At 48.9% G+C, this 12699-nt stretch overlaps 1 protein-coding gene across 1 annotated transcript; it reads left to right on the forward strand.

The window, feature by feature from the left end:
- Positions 1-389: 389 nt before the first annotated feature.
- On the forward strand, positions 390-5238 carry LOC142475680 (uncharacterized; the record flags this gene model as incomplete). The annotated part of the gene is made up of 4 exons (XM_075581453.1): positions 390-496; positions 812-908; positions 3804-4034; positions 4936-5238. Coding segments are annotated over 4 exons (663 nt in total), but the record flags the coding sequence as incomplete, so codon positions are not given.
- Between the last annotated feature and the right edge of the window lie 7461 nt (positions 5239-12699).

Raw genomic sequence — 12699 nt, forward strand, 5'->3', positions numbered from 1 at the left:
GGGTGATTAGATTTATTAGTGTAATAGATTAGATTTATTATCTTTATAGATTATATATTCGTTTAATACATTATATATATATATATATATATATATATATATTAGTATAATAGATTAGATTTATTAGTGTAATAGGTTAGATTTATTAGCTTTATAGATGATATATTAGTTTAATAGATTTTATATATATATATTGGTATAATAGATTAGATTTATTAGTGTAATAGATTAGATGTAAGAGTATTTAAGTTCCCCCTCCCTGTATAACTTCTCTCCCCCCTCCCTGTATAACTTCTCTCCCCCCTCCCTGTATAACTTCTCTCCCCCCTCCCTGTATAACTTCGCTCCCTTGCACAGTTAACATCTTTTCGAAGTCTCTTATTTTTTAGATCCTCCGTACTGAGCGACTTCTAGAAGGGGTCAGCGGAGAAATCCCGATCGCGGTGCCTTCCAGCGCGCGGGCAAAGCACTTCCCCGGGAGATGGAGCCGCGCCGGGTAAGATCTGATTAAAGGACAACCTCAGAATGCATCAAAACACCGTGTGATGTGGCACGTAACAGGAGGATATAGGGGGGAGATCTGACTGCCGGGGGGTCCCTGTGTGAGAAGCTGGGACACTTCCAATTACCAGTGCACCATAGGAAATGAAACATCCAAATAAACACCCAATATGGCTACTTATTAAGTATTTATTGAATGACTGGCATATGTTTCTATTGAATGACTGGCATATATTTCTATTGAATGACTGGCATATGTTTCTATTGAATAAAGGTCTTTAGTTACCCGTTAGGTCTGGTCCCCTGTCAGGTACTACAAATGTGTCACTTTATACTTCAAAGACAACGTGGAGAAAAACATTGAGGCCATATTTACTAAGCGGTGCTGGACCACAAGACACGGCCTGGTGCCGGAAGACATACTGCTCTTTCGTATGAATGGGCTGTAAGGGATCTTATGAAATAGCACTGCTTAGTAAATATGGCCCTGAATGAGCTATATGTTAGCTAAAGTGTCATTCAAACGGCATTATTACTGTAGCAAGTCATGTGCAGCGTGTTGCTGTGTGAAGTAATCAGAGACTCCTGCTATAACATGCCACATTGGGTGAGCATTGGGGTCTTCTGCTTCTATTGTGATAGTATCTGCAGGCTCAGAAAAGACAGACGCCCTGGCTGTGCTCAAAGCTGTGAAATGCAGCAAGCTTAAGCTTATATGGGACAATGTTAAATGGTTTTGAAGCAAAAGGTGGCACTGTGTGCTCATTTGCATGTCATTTCCCAGAATCCCTTGCTGCAGTGGAAGTGCTGTGTGCTGGGTGATAATGGGGAAAGGCGGGGTTGCAGACCTGTCTAAGACATGTGAATGTGCTCACAAGTGATATTTCCATTTGCTATATGCTTTACTGTGGAGGGTTTTGGTCACTTTTTTTACCCACCGTAACTTTACTAAGTGTGTATATATATATATTTAAACTATATATATATATATATATATATATATATATATATATATATATATATATATATATATATATATATATATATATATATATATACTGTATATATATATATATATAATGTATTTGGGTGTTTTTATATGTATTGGGGGAGTTATATGTATTCGGGAGTTGTTTTTGGGGGGGAGGGATTGAGTGTGAGGAGGGGGATTGAGTGGGATAATTGACGGATGGAGGGGGAGAGTGACAGGAGAGAGGGGGTGAGGGAGGAAAAGAGGAGTGAGACGCAGGGGAGAGAAATATATGAGGCGGGGGGCAGGGATTGAGTGAGAGTGGGGTAATTGATGGAGGGGGGAGAGTGAGAGGTGAGACGGAGGGGAGAAAAATACACGGGAAGAGGGAGGGAAATAGAGGGGGCTCGCCAGGTGTGACATGGGGGGGCTCATGAGGGGTGAAAGGGGGGGCTCGCAACTCCGCCAACAGGGTGGGGGGGGGCGGTAATAACGCTATTATTATTATTTATAAATGACCTGACTGTCACGTCACGTTATTTTTTCTCAATTTCATTCCAAGTATTCTCCAATTTATATTCTATTTCGTAACAAATCTGTCAGGGGTCTTGGGAGCGAGCGCCCGTCCGAGGATTTTTTTAGGAAATAGAGTATGAATTGGTGCAAATTGGTGCCTGCTTGGAGTGAAATTTAGAACATTTATAAATAACATACCAGCAGCCATACTGCACATGGCGAGCGATACTGATCTTACTGCTCCTATCCCACAAATTCCAAGATTATTGCACCCCTCCTCATCCTCTTACCCCCGCTCAGCCTCTCTCACCCCTCATCCTCTCACCCTCCCCTATATATAAATAAAAATATACATACGTATATAATATTTATGTCAGCGTTCATGTTCTTTTGAGTGCATCTTGTGTCTCTTTTCATGTCTCTCTGTATCTATCTCGCTGTATCTCTCATTTATCTGTGTGTCTCCTCCGTCTCTCACTGCTGCAGTGCTAGAGCCCTAAAGAAAAGAAAAAAGGGGGGGGGGGGGTCTGCCACTTATCACCTAGCATACGGTGCTTACACTTCTGCAAGGGATTCTGGGAAATGACATGAAAATGGCAACACAATGTGTCGCCTTTTGCCTGAAATCAATTTTTTACATAGAACTCTTATAAGCAAATGCTTCACTGTTCACACAGCTTTTAACCATAGCATGGGATTAGATACAAAGCCAGTTTGTGCTTAAAAGCTGCGTGGACAGCGAACATTTGCTTAGAAGGGTTCCATGTAAAAATGTATTTTAGGCAAAAGGTGGCACATTGTGTGCCTATTTGCATGTCATTTCCCAGAATCCCTTGCTGCAGTGGAAACACTGTATGCTAGGTGGTAATGGTGAAAGGCAGGGTTGCAGACCTGTCTAAGACGTGAATGTGCTCACAAGTGATGATATATAAAATACTTTTTTTGTTAAATCACACTGTACAGCAGGGGGGCGCAAACTTTTTTCCCTGCGCCCCCCTGCCGGCTGTCCCCTCACTCCCGCGCCCCCCCAAACCCCAACTTACCCTCGCTCCGGCGTAATGACGTCACGTTGCCATAGCAACGTGACGTCACATGACCTCGCAGCGTCATTTTGACGCCGCGTTGCCATGGCGACGCCGGGAGGAAGCCGCCGGAGCCACGGGTAAGTATGGTTTACAGAGGCCCTGCAGCTCCCCCGGCACTTTATTTAAGTGCCTTCGGGAAGCGCGCGGGGCCTCTGTAAACCCCGCGCCCCCCGTCGGCAGTCTCGCGCCCCCCCTGGGGGTCGCGCCCCAGTTTGCGCACCGCTGCTGTACAGCATAGTGTGCACTCTCTCTTACCCCCCTCCCACTCCTCTTCCTCTCTTCCCCCTTCCTCCTGCCCTCACTTCCCCCTCCCTCCTGCCCTCACTTACCAGGCGGTCGAGAGGTGAGTGAGAGGGATATTGGAGTGAGAGGGTGAGTGAGACTCAGGAGATATGCAGGACGGGCTGTATGAGGTGAAGGTGCTAGAGGGGTGAGTGAGAGGGATATTGGAGCGAGAGGGTGAGTGAGACTCAGGAGATATGCAGGACGGGCTGTATGAGGTGAAGCTGCTAGAGGGGTGAGTGTGAGGGATATTGGAGCGAGAGGGTGAGTGAGACTCGGGAGATATGCAGGACGGGCTGTATGAGGTGAAGGTGCTAGAGGAGTGAGTGAGAGGGATATTGGAGCGAGAGGGTGAGTGAGACTCAGGAGATATGCGGGAGGAAAGTATAATCTTGGACAAATAGACCCAAACAGATTATTATTATTTAATTTCTGCCTCACTCCCGCAGGGCTTGGGAAAGACACATGAGAAGAAAGGAGGAGGAGAGCTGGCTGTGGACGAGGAAGGAGACACCGAATGGCAGGAGCTCTATAACAGCGGCTTATGGGCTAGCAATATGTTGGCCCTTACTGAGTTCCTGGAGGACTGTGTGACCGAGTCCAGCCTCGGTGATAGCGGCAGTGTGCTCGGGCATGTTACCGCCGACTGGATGTTGGAGGATGTGGAAAGCGAGGTCGATGTGAGTATCTGTTCCAGGCGCCGTGTCACTAATGAGTAGGAGCAGGTAGCTTAAACTCGTCCCCTTTAAATGCACACGGAGTCCTTCTAGTTCCTGTAACTTTATTGGGTGGGGATAACAGGAACATACAGGAACTTGCAGGTAGTATTTGTGAGAGGAAGGTGAAACAGAAAGCATTTCCTAAGGGCGCCGTGGAAGATACGCGCACTCACTACTGGTGCTGGGAGTAAAAGAACGCACATTTTCCTGTGCAGACAGGAATAAGCAATGGGGCAAACTAGTAACAAAACATAGCAGGGGGAGTAGGCTTAACCAGCTCAAGTATTGGGCAGAGGGAGGTTGCCAAGGCAACTGGCAGAAGCTAAGGGAAACCACAGGGGGGGGGGTAGCAACATTGTTGCAACTACACTGAGGAGCTGGTCATGGAGGACACTGTGGATGTAACTTCCAGCAGACCAGGAGCTGAGCTTCACTCTCTCATATCACCATCTACAGCAGCTTCTAGTGTGTGTTACATGGAGAGACATTTCCCAAACAGACACGTTCATTATTCACTGCTCCCCAACATCAGGCGTTATCACCCAACACATATACCCTGCGCACGTCACAGGACGGTATTATCAGCATAAAATAACGCCCCAAGTAATTACACACAAAATGATTCTGCAAAGCAGCGTTTATAGCAATGTAAAGGGGAAATGAAAGGGATTTTTATCTCCGGAAATGGTTGTGGTTAAGTGACTCAAACAGTTTGATAATGTACCTGGTATTCAGTGATCGGTACCAAAAGAGACAAGCAGATATACAGGGCCCAGACTCCCATGGTGCTGGTGCTGTGTGATTGGGGGCAGCTTAGATCCAGTTCTAACAAGACGTCTATGTTCTCTTTTGGAATTTTTAGGCGTTGGACCAAGATCTGGAAGGAGTCGCGCTACCAGTGCCGCGTATTCTGGAACATTCCCCTGCGAATAACACACTGCAGGCCCAGAACACAGAGGGCGACAGTGCCGAAGATCAGACGTCACCCGGCTGTTTCTGCTGCATCTGGCGAGTGAGACCGAAGAGATCCCTGTTCAGTTCCATCAGGAGATGGATCAGCAAAAGGAGAAACAGAGTGGTCTCCTTTTAAAGCCGCTGCAGGATCGAGTCGCCACCAAGACCGTCAGAGACACCATGTTTTCCATAAAATCCCCTGCGCTAGAGGGGTCTGTAATGCATTGTAATGCAATATAACAACATGCAGAACATGGGTAACAAGCCCCTCTAGCAGCAAAACATGTGTGTCTCCAACAGACGGTAAGTATTATAGGGGCGCGCGGGTCCCTTATCCCTTAAGCGCAGCCGCGCGTCTGCGCTTTTCCATAGAAGCAAAGATGAGTTTCTCCCCCACTTGTGCTGCCGCTGGGATGTGGGGGAGAGACCCCTACTTATACCCCAATCGGATGGGGGGGGCGAAGACCCCACTTTTACCCCCTCTGGGATGGGGGATCACAGATGGAATGGGAGGAAAAGAGACCCACTTGTACCCTCATTGGGATGGGGGGGGGGAAGGGGCAGAGGCCCCATTTGCATCCCCACATGGATGAGGGGAGGGGGGCAGAGGCTCCACTTTGCCTCAATTGGGTTGGAATGGGATTAGAGATTCTACGCATACCTCATCTGGGATGTGGGATTCAGAGACCCCTACTTGAGCCCACTAGAATGTGGGGGGGAGGGGGGGGAAAGAGATTTTTAGGTATATCTGCTGACAGGCTTCAGGGAAGCGGTGACTAGTTAGAAGGGCAGATAGGTTGACCTTGTAGGTCACTGGGCTGGGGGACAATGTTGCACTAAACATGTTGAGGTAAAGGCTGGGTTCCATCAGCCTGAAAAAAAATTAAATTGGGACCTGAAAGGGTCATGGGGGATAAAGGGGGTGCGCTGATGCAAGTAGCTACACCTTGGGGTGTAGCGGCCTCCAGCATGGAGCAGTGGGGGATGGGGCCCTGCCTTGCTGGCAAAGGTCAGTTATTGCCAGGGCAGTGCTAATCTTGCTTTGGGTGGAGAGACTGTGGTGGCACTGCCTGGCCTCTCCGTGGTCCCGGCTGACGCGGGAAAAGTTTTTGATGGTAGTTTTAATTCGCTTATACGTGCATCACCAGCTGGTTGGTGTGACATTAACCAGCCGAGGTGGAGAAGATCCAAGGAGGAGAGATAGTGAGGTATCGTTGCTCACAGGCTTCATATAGCCAGAAGGGCGGGTAGGTTGAACTTATTGCTCACAGGGCTAGTTGGCAGTGTTGCACCAGACAAGTGAAGGTAAAAGAGGAGGAAGAAATTGGGCAGCTATAAAAATTTGGACAGGCATGTGGTTGTGGCTAGTACACACGCCTGTGGTTGTGGCTAGTACACACGCCTGTGGTTGTAGTGGCGTCCTGCAAGGCAGCATTGGGAGAAGGAGTCCTGCATTTGTTGGCTGTGGTCAGTTCGTGCCTGGGTGAGACTAAGTAGCAAGTGAAGGGGCGGCACCTGCTCTGGGTGAGAGGTTGCGGTAGCGCTTTCTGGCCCTGGGTGGGCCTGGCTGACATGGCTAATGTCTCTCATGGTGCGGTCAGCAATTACATAGTGGTGGCATTTATTGGCGAGTGAGCAGGGCTCATTGTGCTTTAGGTTCCTGGTGTTAGTCATGTACTTCGCTGTTTACTGTCCAGGGGACAGACCCGCTAAGCAGAGGTGGAGGGTAGAGACCGACCCGTACCTGGGATCCGAATCCCGAAGAGTAGAGTAGTGAGGTCCAGCTCTGATGTCAGGGCCTGAGAAGGCAGGATAATAGTGGTCGCTGTTCCGGGGTCAGGGCTGGAGAAGGCAAAATAGTAGGGGCCAAAGTTCCGATGTCGTCAGCAATAGGCAAAGTACAATGCAGGCAGGACACGGCTTCGATCAGAGAACAAGGTATACAGAATCTTGCACAGGCAAGGAGGAGTGGGGAATGAGGCCTTATAAATTTAGCAGGCAGGTGTAGGCAATACTTCCAGACTGAGGCTGACTTCCTGCCTCGGCGGCCATGTTGGTGGGGGCAGACGTCCTGCCTCGGCAGCCATGTTGAGAGGTCCTATGTGGATCCGGAATGAGGCAGACTTCCTGCCTCTGCGGTCATGTTGGTAGAGGCAGATAGAATCCCCCCATTTTAGGGGCACACTCCGAAGGCCCAGGAATGGGTTTGGTAGGAAAACCCTTGTGGAAGTCTTTTACCAAGGCGTGAGAGAAGCCTTGACCCAACTCTTCTCGTCCGGACCGTACCCCTTCAAGTCAATCAGATACCGAAGGCATCCCCTTGAGACTCGAGAGTCCAAAATCTTCCGGACGAGATACTCCTGTTCACTCTCCCACTCCTTTTTCTAGGGATGGTCTAGAGTTCTGGAAAACCGGCTGCGGATTGCCGGTTTCAGTAAGAATACGTGAAATGTGGAGGGGATCTTGAGTGATGCAGGGAGCTCCAGCTGGAAGGATACTTCGTTCACTCTCTGGAAAATCTTGTAGGGACTGATAAAACGCGGTCCCAATTTCACGGAGGGCTGACATAATCGAAAATTCAGCGTTGAGAGCCAGACCTCACCACGACTTGGTATTTGGGTGACGGCCTCCTACGTTTCTCCGCGTTTCTTTTCTGTGCTTCTGCTGCCATGCGAAGGGTCGCTTGAATGCCTTTCCAGTGATCCTGTAGGTCATCCGCCCTGGTATCCGCTGCAGGAACCCCTACAGTGGAGGAGTCGTGAGGAAAGGTTGTTGGGTTATACCCTAAAGCCGCAAAGAAGAGAGATAGCGAATTCTGCCAGCGGCAGCAGGTCCACCCAATCGTCCCGTTGCTCGGAGACATAGCACTGGAGGAACTGTTCCAATGTTTGATTGGTTCTCTCTGTCTGACCATTGGACTGCGGATGGAGGCGGAGGAAAAATGGAGATCGATGTCCAAACGGCAACAAAAATCCTTCCAGAATCTTGCAATAAATTGGGAACCCTGTCAGAGATAATTTGTGTTGGTAAGCCATGAAGGCGGAATACCCCCCTGATGAAAATATCCGCCAGCTCTGGAGCAGAGGGAAGTTTTTTAGAGGAACGAAATGTTCCTGCTTGGAGAAACGGTCGACCACGACCAGGTTGTCACGCTGTGCTCACCACAAACAAGACGAGACCCCGGTACTGAGGTGGGAGTAGATATAACGCCACCAACAGGCACGGGGGTAGGTCTGGAGTATGGATAGTCGAGATCGCCGGGTCTGGGGTGGAGAGGTTAGAGTGGTCGTATATACTTGCCAAGGTCAGGGTAGGAGAGGTCCGGAATGTAGTCGGTACTGGAAGCCGAGGTCGGAGCTGGAGAGGGTAGAATGGTTGTGGTCCGAATGCCGAGGTCAGGGTAGGAGAGTTGCGTAGGGTCGAGGATAGCCGAGATCAGTAGTCCACAGAAGCAGTAGTCCAAAGGCAAGCTGGGTCGGTACACGGGTAAGCAATAGCAGGACAAGACAGGATGTCTGGAACACAGGAGAGGTAAGCACAGGGTACAAGAATCTATGCTCAGCCAAAGTGCCGGTGGCACAGCTGAGCATAAGTAGGCAGAAGGAGCCAATCCCCTATGAGGGGTGGAGCGGAGGTGTGGCCTCCGCGGAGGCAGCAATAGGCTGTAAGGGAAAGCCAGGTGAAGCTGGTAAGGGCTAATGGCTTGTTGCCACGGAGCTTGGGTGTGTTGTGCACGCGTCACGTGCGAGCGCCGCGCGCTGATGATGTGCGGTGCTACCTGGGGGCAGAAACGAGGCCCGCAGTGTCGGGTGACATCATGTGTGCGCTGTGCGAGTTGCGGGAGAAGTCTCGTCGGAAGTAGCTCCGCACGTGCGCAGGGTAAGTGCAGGAGTGCGCGTGGAGCAGCGCCTTTCTGGATTCCTAACACAGGTTTACCGTCATGCCCCGGGAAGCTCTACAATGAAATCCATGGACAGTGTGACCAGGGATGGGAATGAAGTAACTCGCATGGTAGGGAGCATGGCACCTTGGTTCATGCACATACCGTGCAGGCCAAGATGAAGTCCTTGACATCATTCCTGATCTCCGGCCACTAGAAGGTCCACTCGAGAAACTCAGCCGTTTCCTTAATCCCAGGGTGCCCCACAATTCTGGATTGATGACCCCGTTGGAGGACTTATAGACCAAGAGGGGAGGGAAGGAAGAGCCAATAAGGAGGTACAGAAATACCAGTGGGGAGCTCAGAATGGGCTTTACGAATGAGACCCATGACTGTGGGAGTGATAGCGGTGACAATTCTGGAAGGAGGAATAATGGGCACCTCGTTGGTCTCCAGTGCATCCGCAGAAGAAAAGTGACGGGACACCGCATCGGCTTTAACATTCTTGGATCCCGGTCTAAAGGAAATAATATAGTTGAACCGAGTGAAAAAGAGAGCCCATCTCACTTGGCGGGTATTCAGCCTACTTGCCTCCCCCAGTTACTCCAAGTTACAGTGGTCCGTTAGCATGGTCACAGGCATTGAAGTTGCCTCAAGGAGATGTCTCCATTCCTCCAGTGCCATCTTTACCACAAGAACTCCCGATTCCCGACATTATAGTTACGCTCTGCTGCAGAGAACTTGTTAGAGAGAGAAGAAGCAACAAGGATGCAGACGTGACTGGAAATCCGTTCTCTGTGAAAGTACTGCACCAACATCAACCTCGAGGATGAACAGACGGAGAGGATCCGGGTGAACAAGAATAGAAGCCCTGGAAGAGAGTCTCTTTAATTTGAGAAAGGAAGCTTGTTCCTCTGGAGACCAAGAAACATGTTCTGCCCCCGTTTTGGCAATGACCGTTATAGGTGCGACTATTTTTGACAAATCTCAGATGAAACGACGGTAATAGTTTGCGAATCTAAGGAACATTTGAATGGCCACTGCCCAAGGGACTTCAACCCAATCTAGGATGGCAGTGACCTTGGCAGATCCATCTGTAAGCTTTGAGCAGATATGATATATCAGAGGAAAGCAAGACTAGACTTCTCGAATTCACAGTTTTTGAATCTGGCAAACAGTTGATTCTCAGGAAGGCGTTGAAGCACCATATTTACCTGCTCACGATGTTGCTCAAAGGATTTAGAAAAAATAAGGATGTCATCGAGTTAGACGACAATACAAGACCCCAGTAGGTCTCTAAATATCTCGTTGGCAAAAAAATGGAAAACTGCGGGGGCATTATATAGCCCGAAGGGCATGACGAGGTACTCGTAGTAACCATCTCTGGTGTTAAACACAGTCAGCCACTCATCCCCCTGCCTGATTCGGACCAAGTTATAGGCTCCTCTTCGATAGAGTTTGGAGAAGATGGTTGTGCCACGAAGGCGATTGAGAAGTTCCGGAATCAGATGGAGCGGGTAACGATTCTTAACCGTAATGTTGTTAAGACCCCTGTAGACTATACAGGACAAAAAAGAAGCCCGCACCTGCGGGAAAGCTGGACTTTCGAATAAATCCGCGAGCAGATTCTCTTCTATTTAGGCCTTCATGGCTACAGTCTCTGGTTCTGAGAAAGGGTAAGTCCGCCCCCGTGGAGGAAATGTCCCAGGGAGCAGATCGACGGGACAGTCAAAAGGACTGTCAGTTCTTCAGCCTGCCTTTTGCTGAAGATGTCCTGAAAAGTCTGGTAGGCCGGAGCAAGATTCGCAAATGCCTCTGGTTTGGAGCAATGAATATTCCACAAGGATTGTGAGAAAACCAGACACTTGGCCCTACAGCAAGGAGTCCATGCTGTCACCTGACCCAATGACCAGTCGATCTGTGGATTATGGACTCGTAGCCATGTGAGTCCCAGAACAATGTCCATGTCTGGAGAATGAATCACATCCAGATGTATGGGTTCGTGATGAAGCTCAACAATGGTAGCTTTGAGGCAAATAGTCTCCTGAAGGATAGTCCTGGGACTCAGCGGTCTGCCAGCCATAGTCACGATGGTCACAGGAGATTTCTTCCTGAGAGGAAGGCCATGTTGGGAGATCCTTATACAGTACCTGGGGCCCATTCTCGCTGAAGACTAAGAGGAAGATGGGTATGAAGGCTACACGTCATCTGCCTGTTGGTATTTCTGCATCTGTGCAGTAACACCCAAAAGGTCCCTGTTTAGGAGATGGATCAAGAAGAGGAGAGGCAATGACGTCTCCTTTTAAACCAGCTGCAGGATCCAGTCAACACCAAGACATTACATTTTCTATGGAAGCCCCTGTGCCAGAGGGGTCTGTAATGCATTGTAATGCAATATAATAACATGCAGAACATGTGTAACAAGCCCCTCTGGTAGCAAAGCATCTGTATCCCCAACACAGAGGGTACGTAACATAGGGGCGCGCGGGTCCCTTATCCCATAAGCGCAGCCGCGCGTCTGCGCATTTTCATAGAAGCAAAGATGCTGAGCGAGTAACAACAACACTTTGCTCATCACATTTATCCTAACGGTGTAAGATTATTACGCCAGTCAGCCCCTCACATATTACACGTGTGTGATTAAAAGGTCCCCAGCAGGAACCCACATCCTCTTGGAATTACGTTTCTCTTTTCCACTAAAGGGGGTTTCTGTTACTGTACGGGATAGGAGGGGCTCACTTGTAGGAGGCACATCACCTGGGGATAGAATTGGGGAAAGAAAGTTAGAGGAAGATAGGAAATTAGAACGGGAAGTAGAAAACAAAATGGCCTAGAAGCAAGAGAAAAAGGGAAGAAGATAACAATACAGAAGAGAGAAAAACAAATAAGAAAGCCGAAGGGAGAAGAGCCAAAGCAAGGAGACGAGCAGGAGAGAAGATAAGAGAAAATATAGAAGACAAGAAAAAGAGGAAGAGATGGAAGAGAGAAGGAAGGAGCATTGAAAGGAGGCAAGAAGGAAAAGCCAAGGATAGGAGATCAGAGCGGAAGAAAGAGAACAGGATAGAAGAGAATGGGGATATTAGAGAGAAGATCTAGGAGAGGAAGACAGGGATGGAATAACTGAGGAAGAGAAGCGTTAGAGAGAAGATAAGAAGGGGAGAAGGAACAGAAGAATGCAGAAGGAGGAAGCAGACTCGGCAGGTCTTTCCCAGCATCTTTTTCTCTTTTCCTTCCCCTTTCCCCATCATGTCTCTCTCTTCTCTCCCTCATGTCTCTCTCTTTTCTCCCACTCATGTCTGTATTTCTTTTCTCCCCATGATATCTGTCTCTGTTTTCTACCCCTCGTGTCTCTCTGTCTTTTGTCCCACTCGTGTCTATCTCTATCTTCTCCCCCTCATTTTTGTCTCTCTCTCCTCCCCCTCATGTTTGTCTCTCTCTCCTCCCCCTCATGTTTGTCTCTCTCTCCTCCCCCTCATGTTTGTCTCTCTTCTCCCCCTCCTGTCTCTCTTCTTCCCCTCCTGTCTTCTCCCCGTCATGTCTGTCTCTCTCTCTCTTTTCTCCTCTGTCTATCCTTCTCATATCTCCCTCTAGTCTCTCTCTTCTTCCCCTCATGTTTGTCTCTTCATGATATTCCTGCCAGTGTCTCTCTTGACAGTTTGAGTTCTCCCTTTATGTTCCTTGTCTGGCCACCGGGTGTGCTGCTGTTTCTGCCTGCTCTGGGTTTCCTCTGTTTGTCTCTTGGGTGCTCCTGTCTTCTGTCTCTGCCTGCCTTATAGTTTCCTGTTTCCTGCA

The sequence above is a fragment of the Ascaphus truei genome, unplaced genomic scaffold (assembly GCF_040206685.1).
Source record: "Ascaphus truei isolate aAscTru1 unplaced genomic scaffold, aAscTru1.hap1 HAP1_SCAFFOLD_1325, whole genome shotgun sequence".
Lineage (NCBI taxonomy): Eukaryota > Metazoa > Chordata > Amphibia > Anura > Ascaphidae > Ascaphus > Ascaphus truei.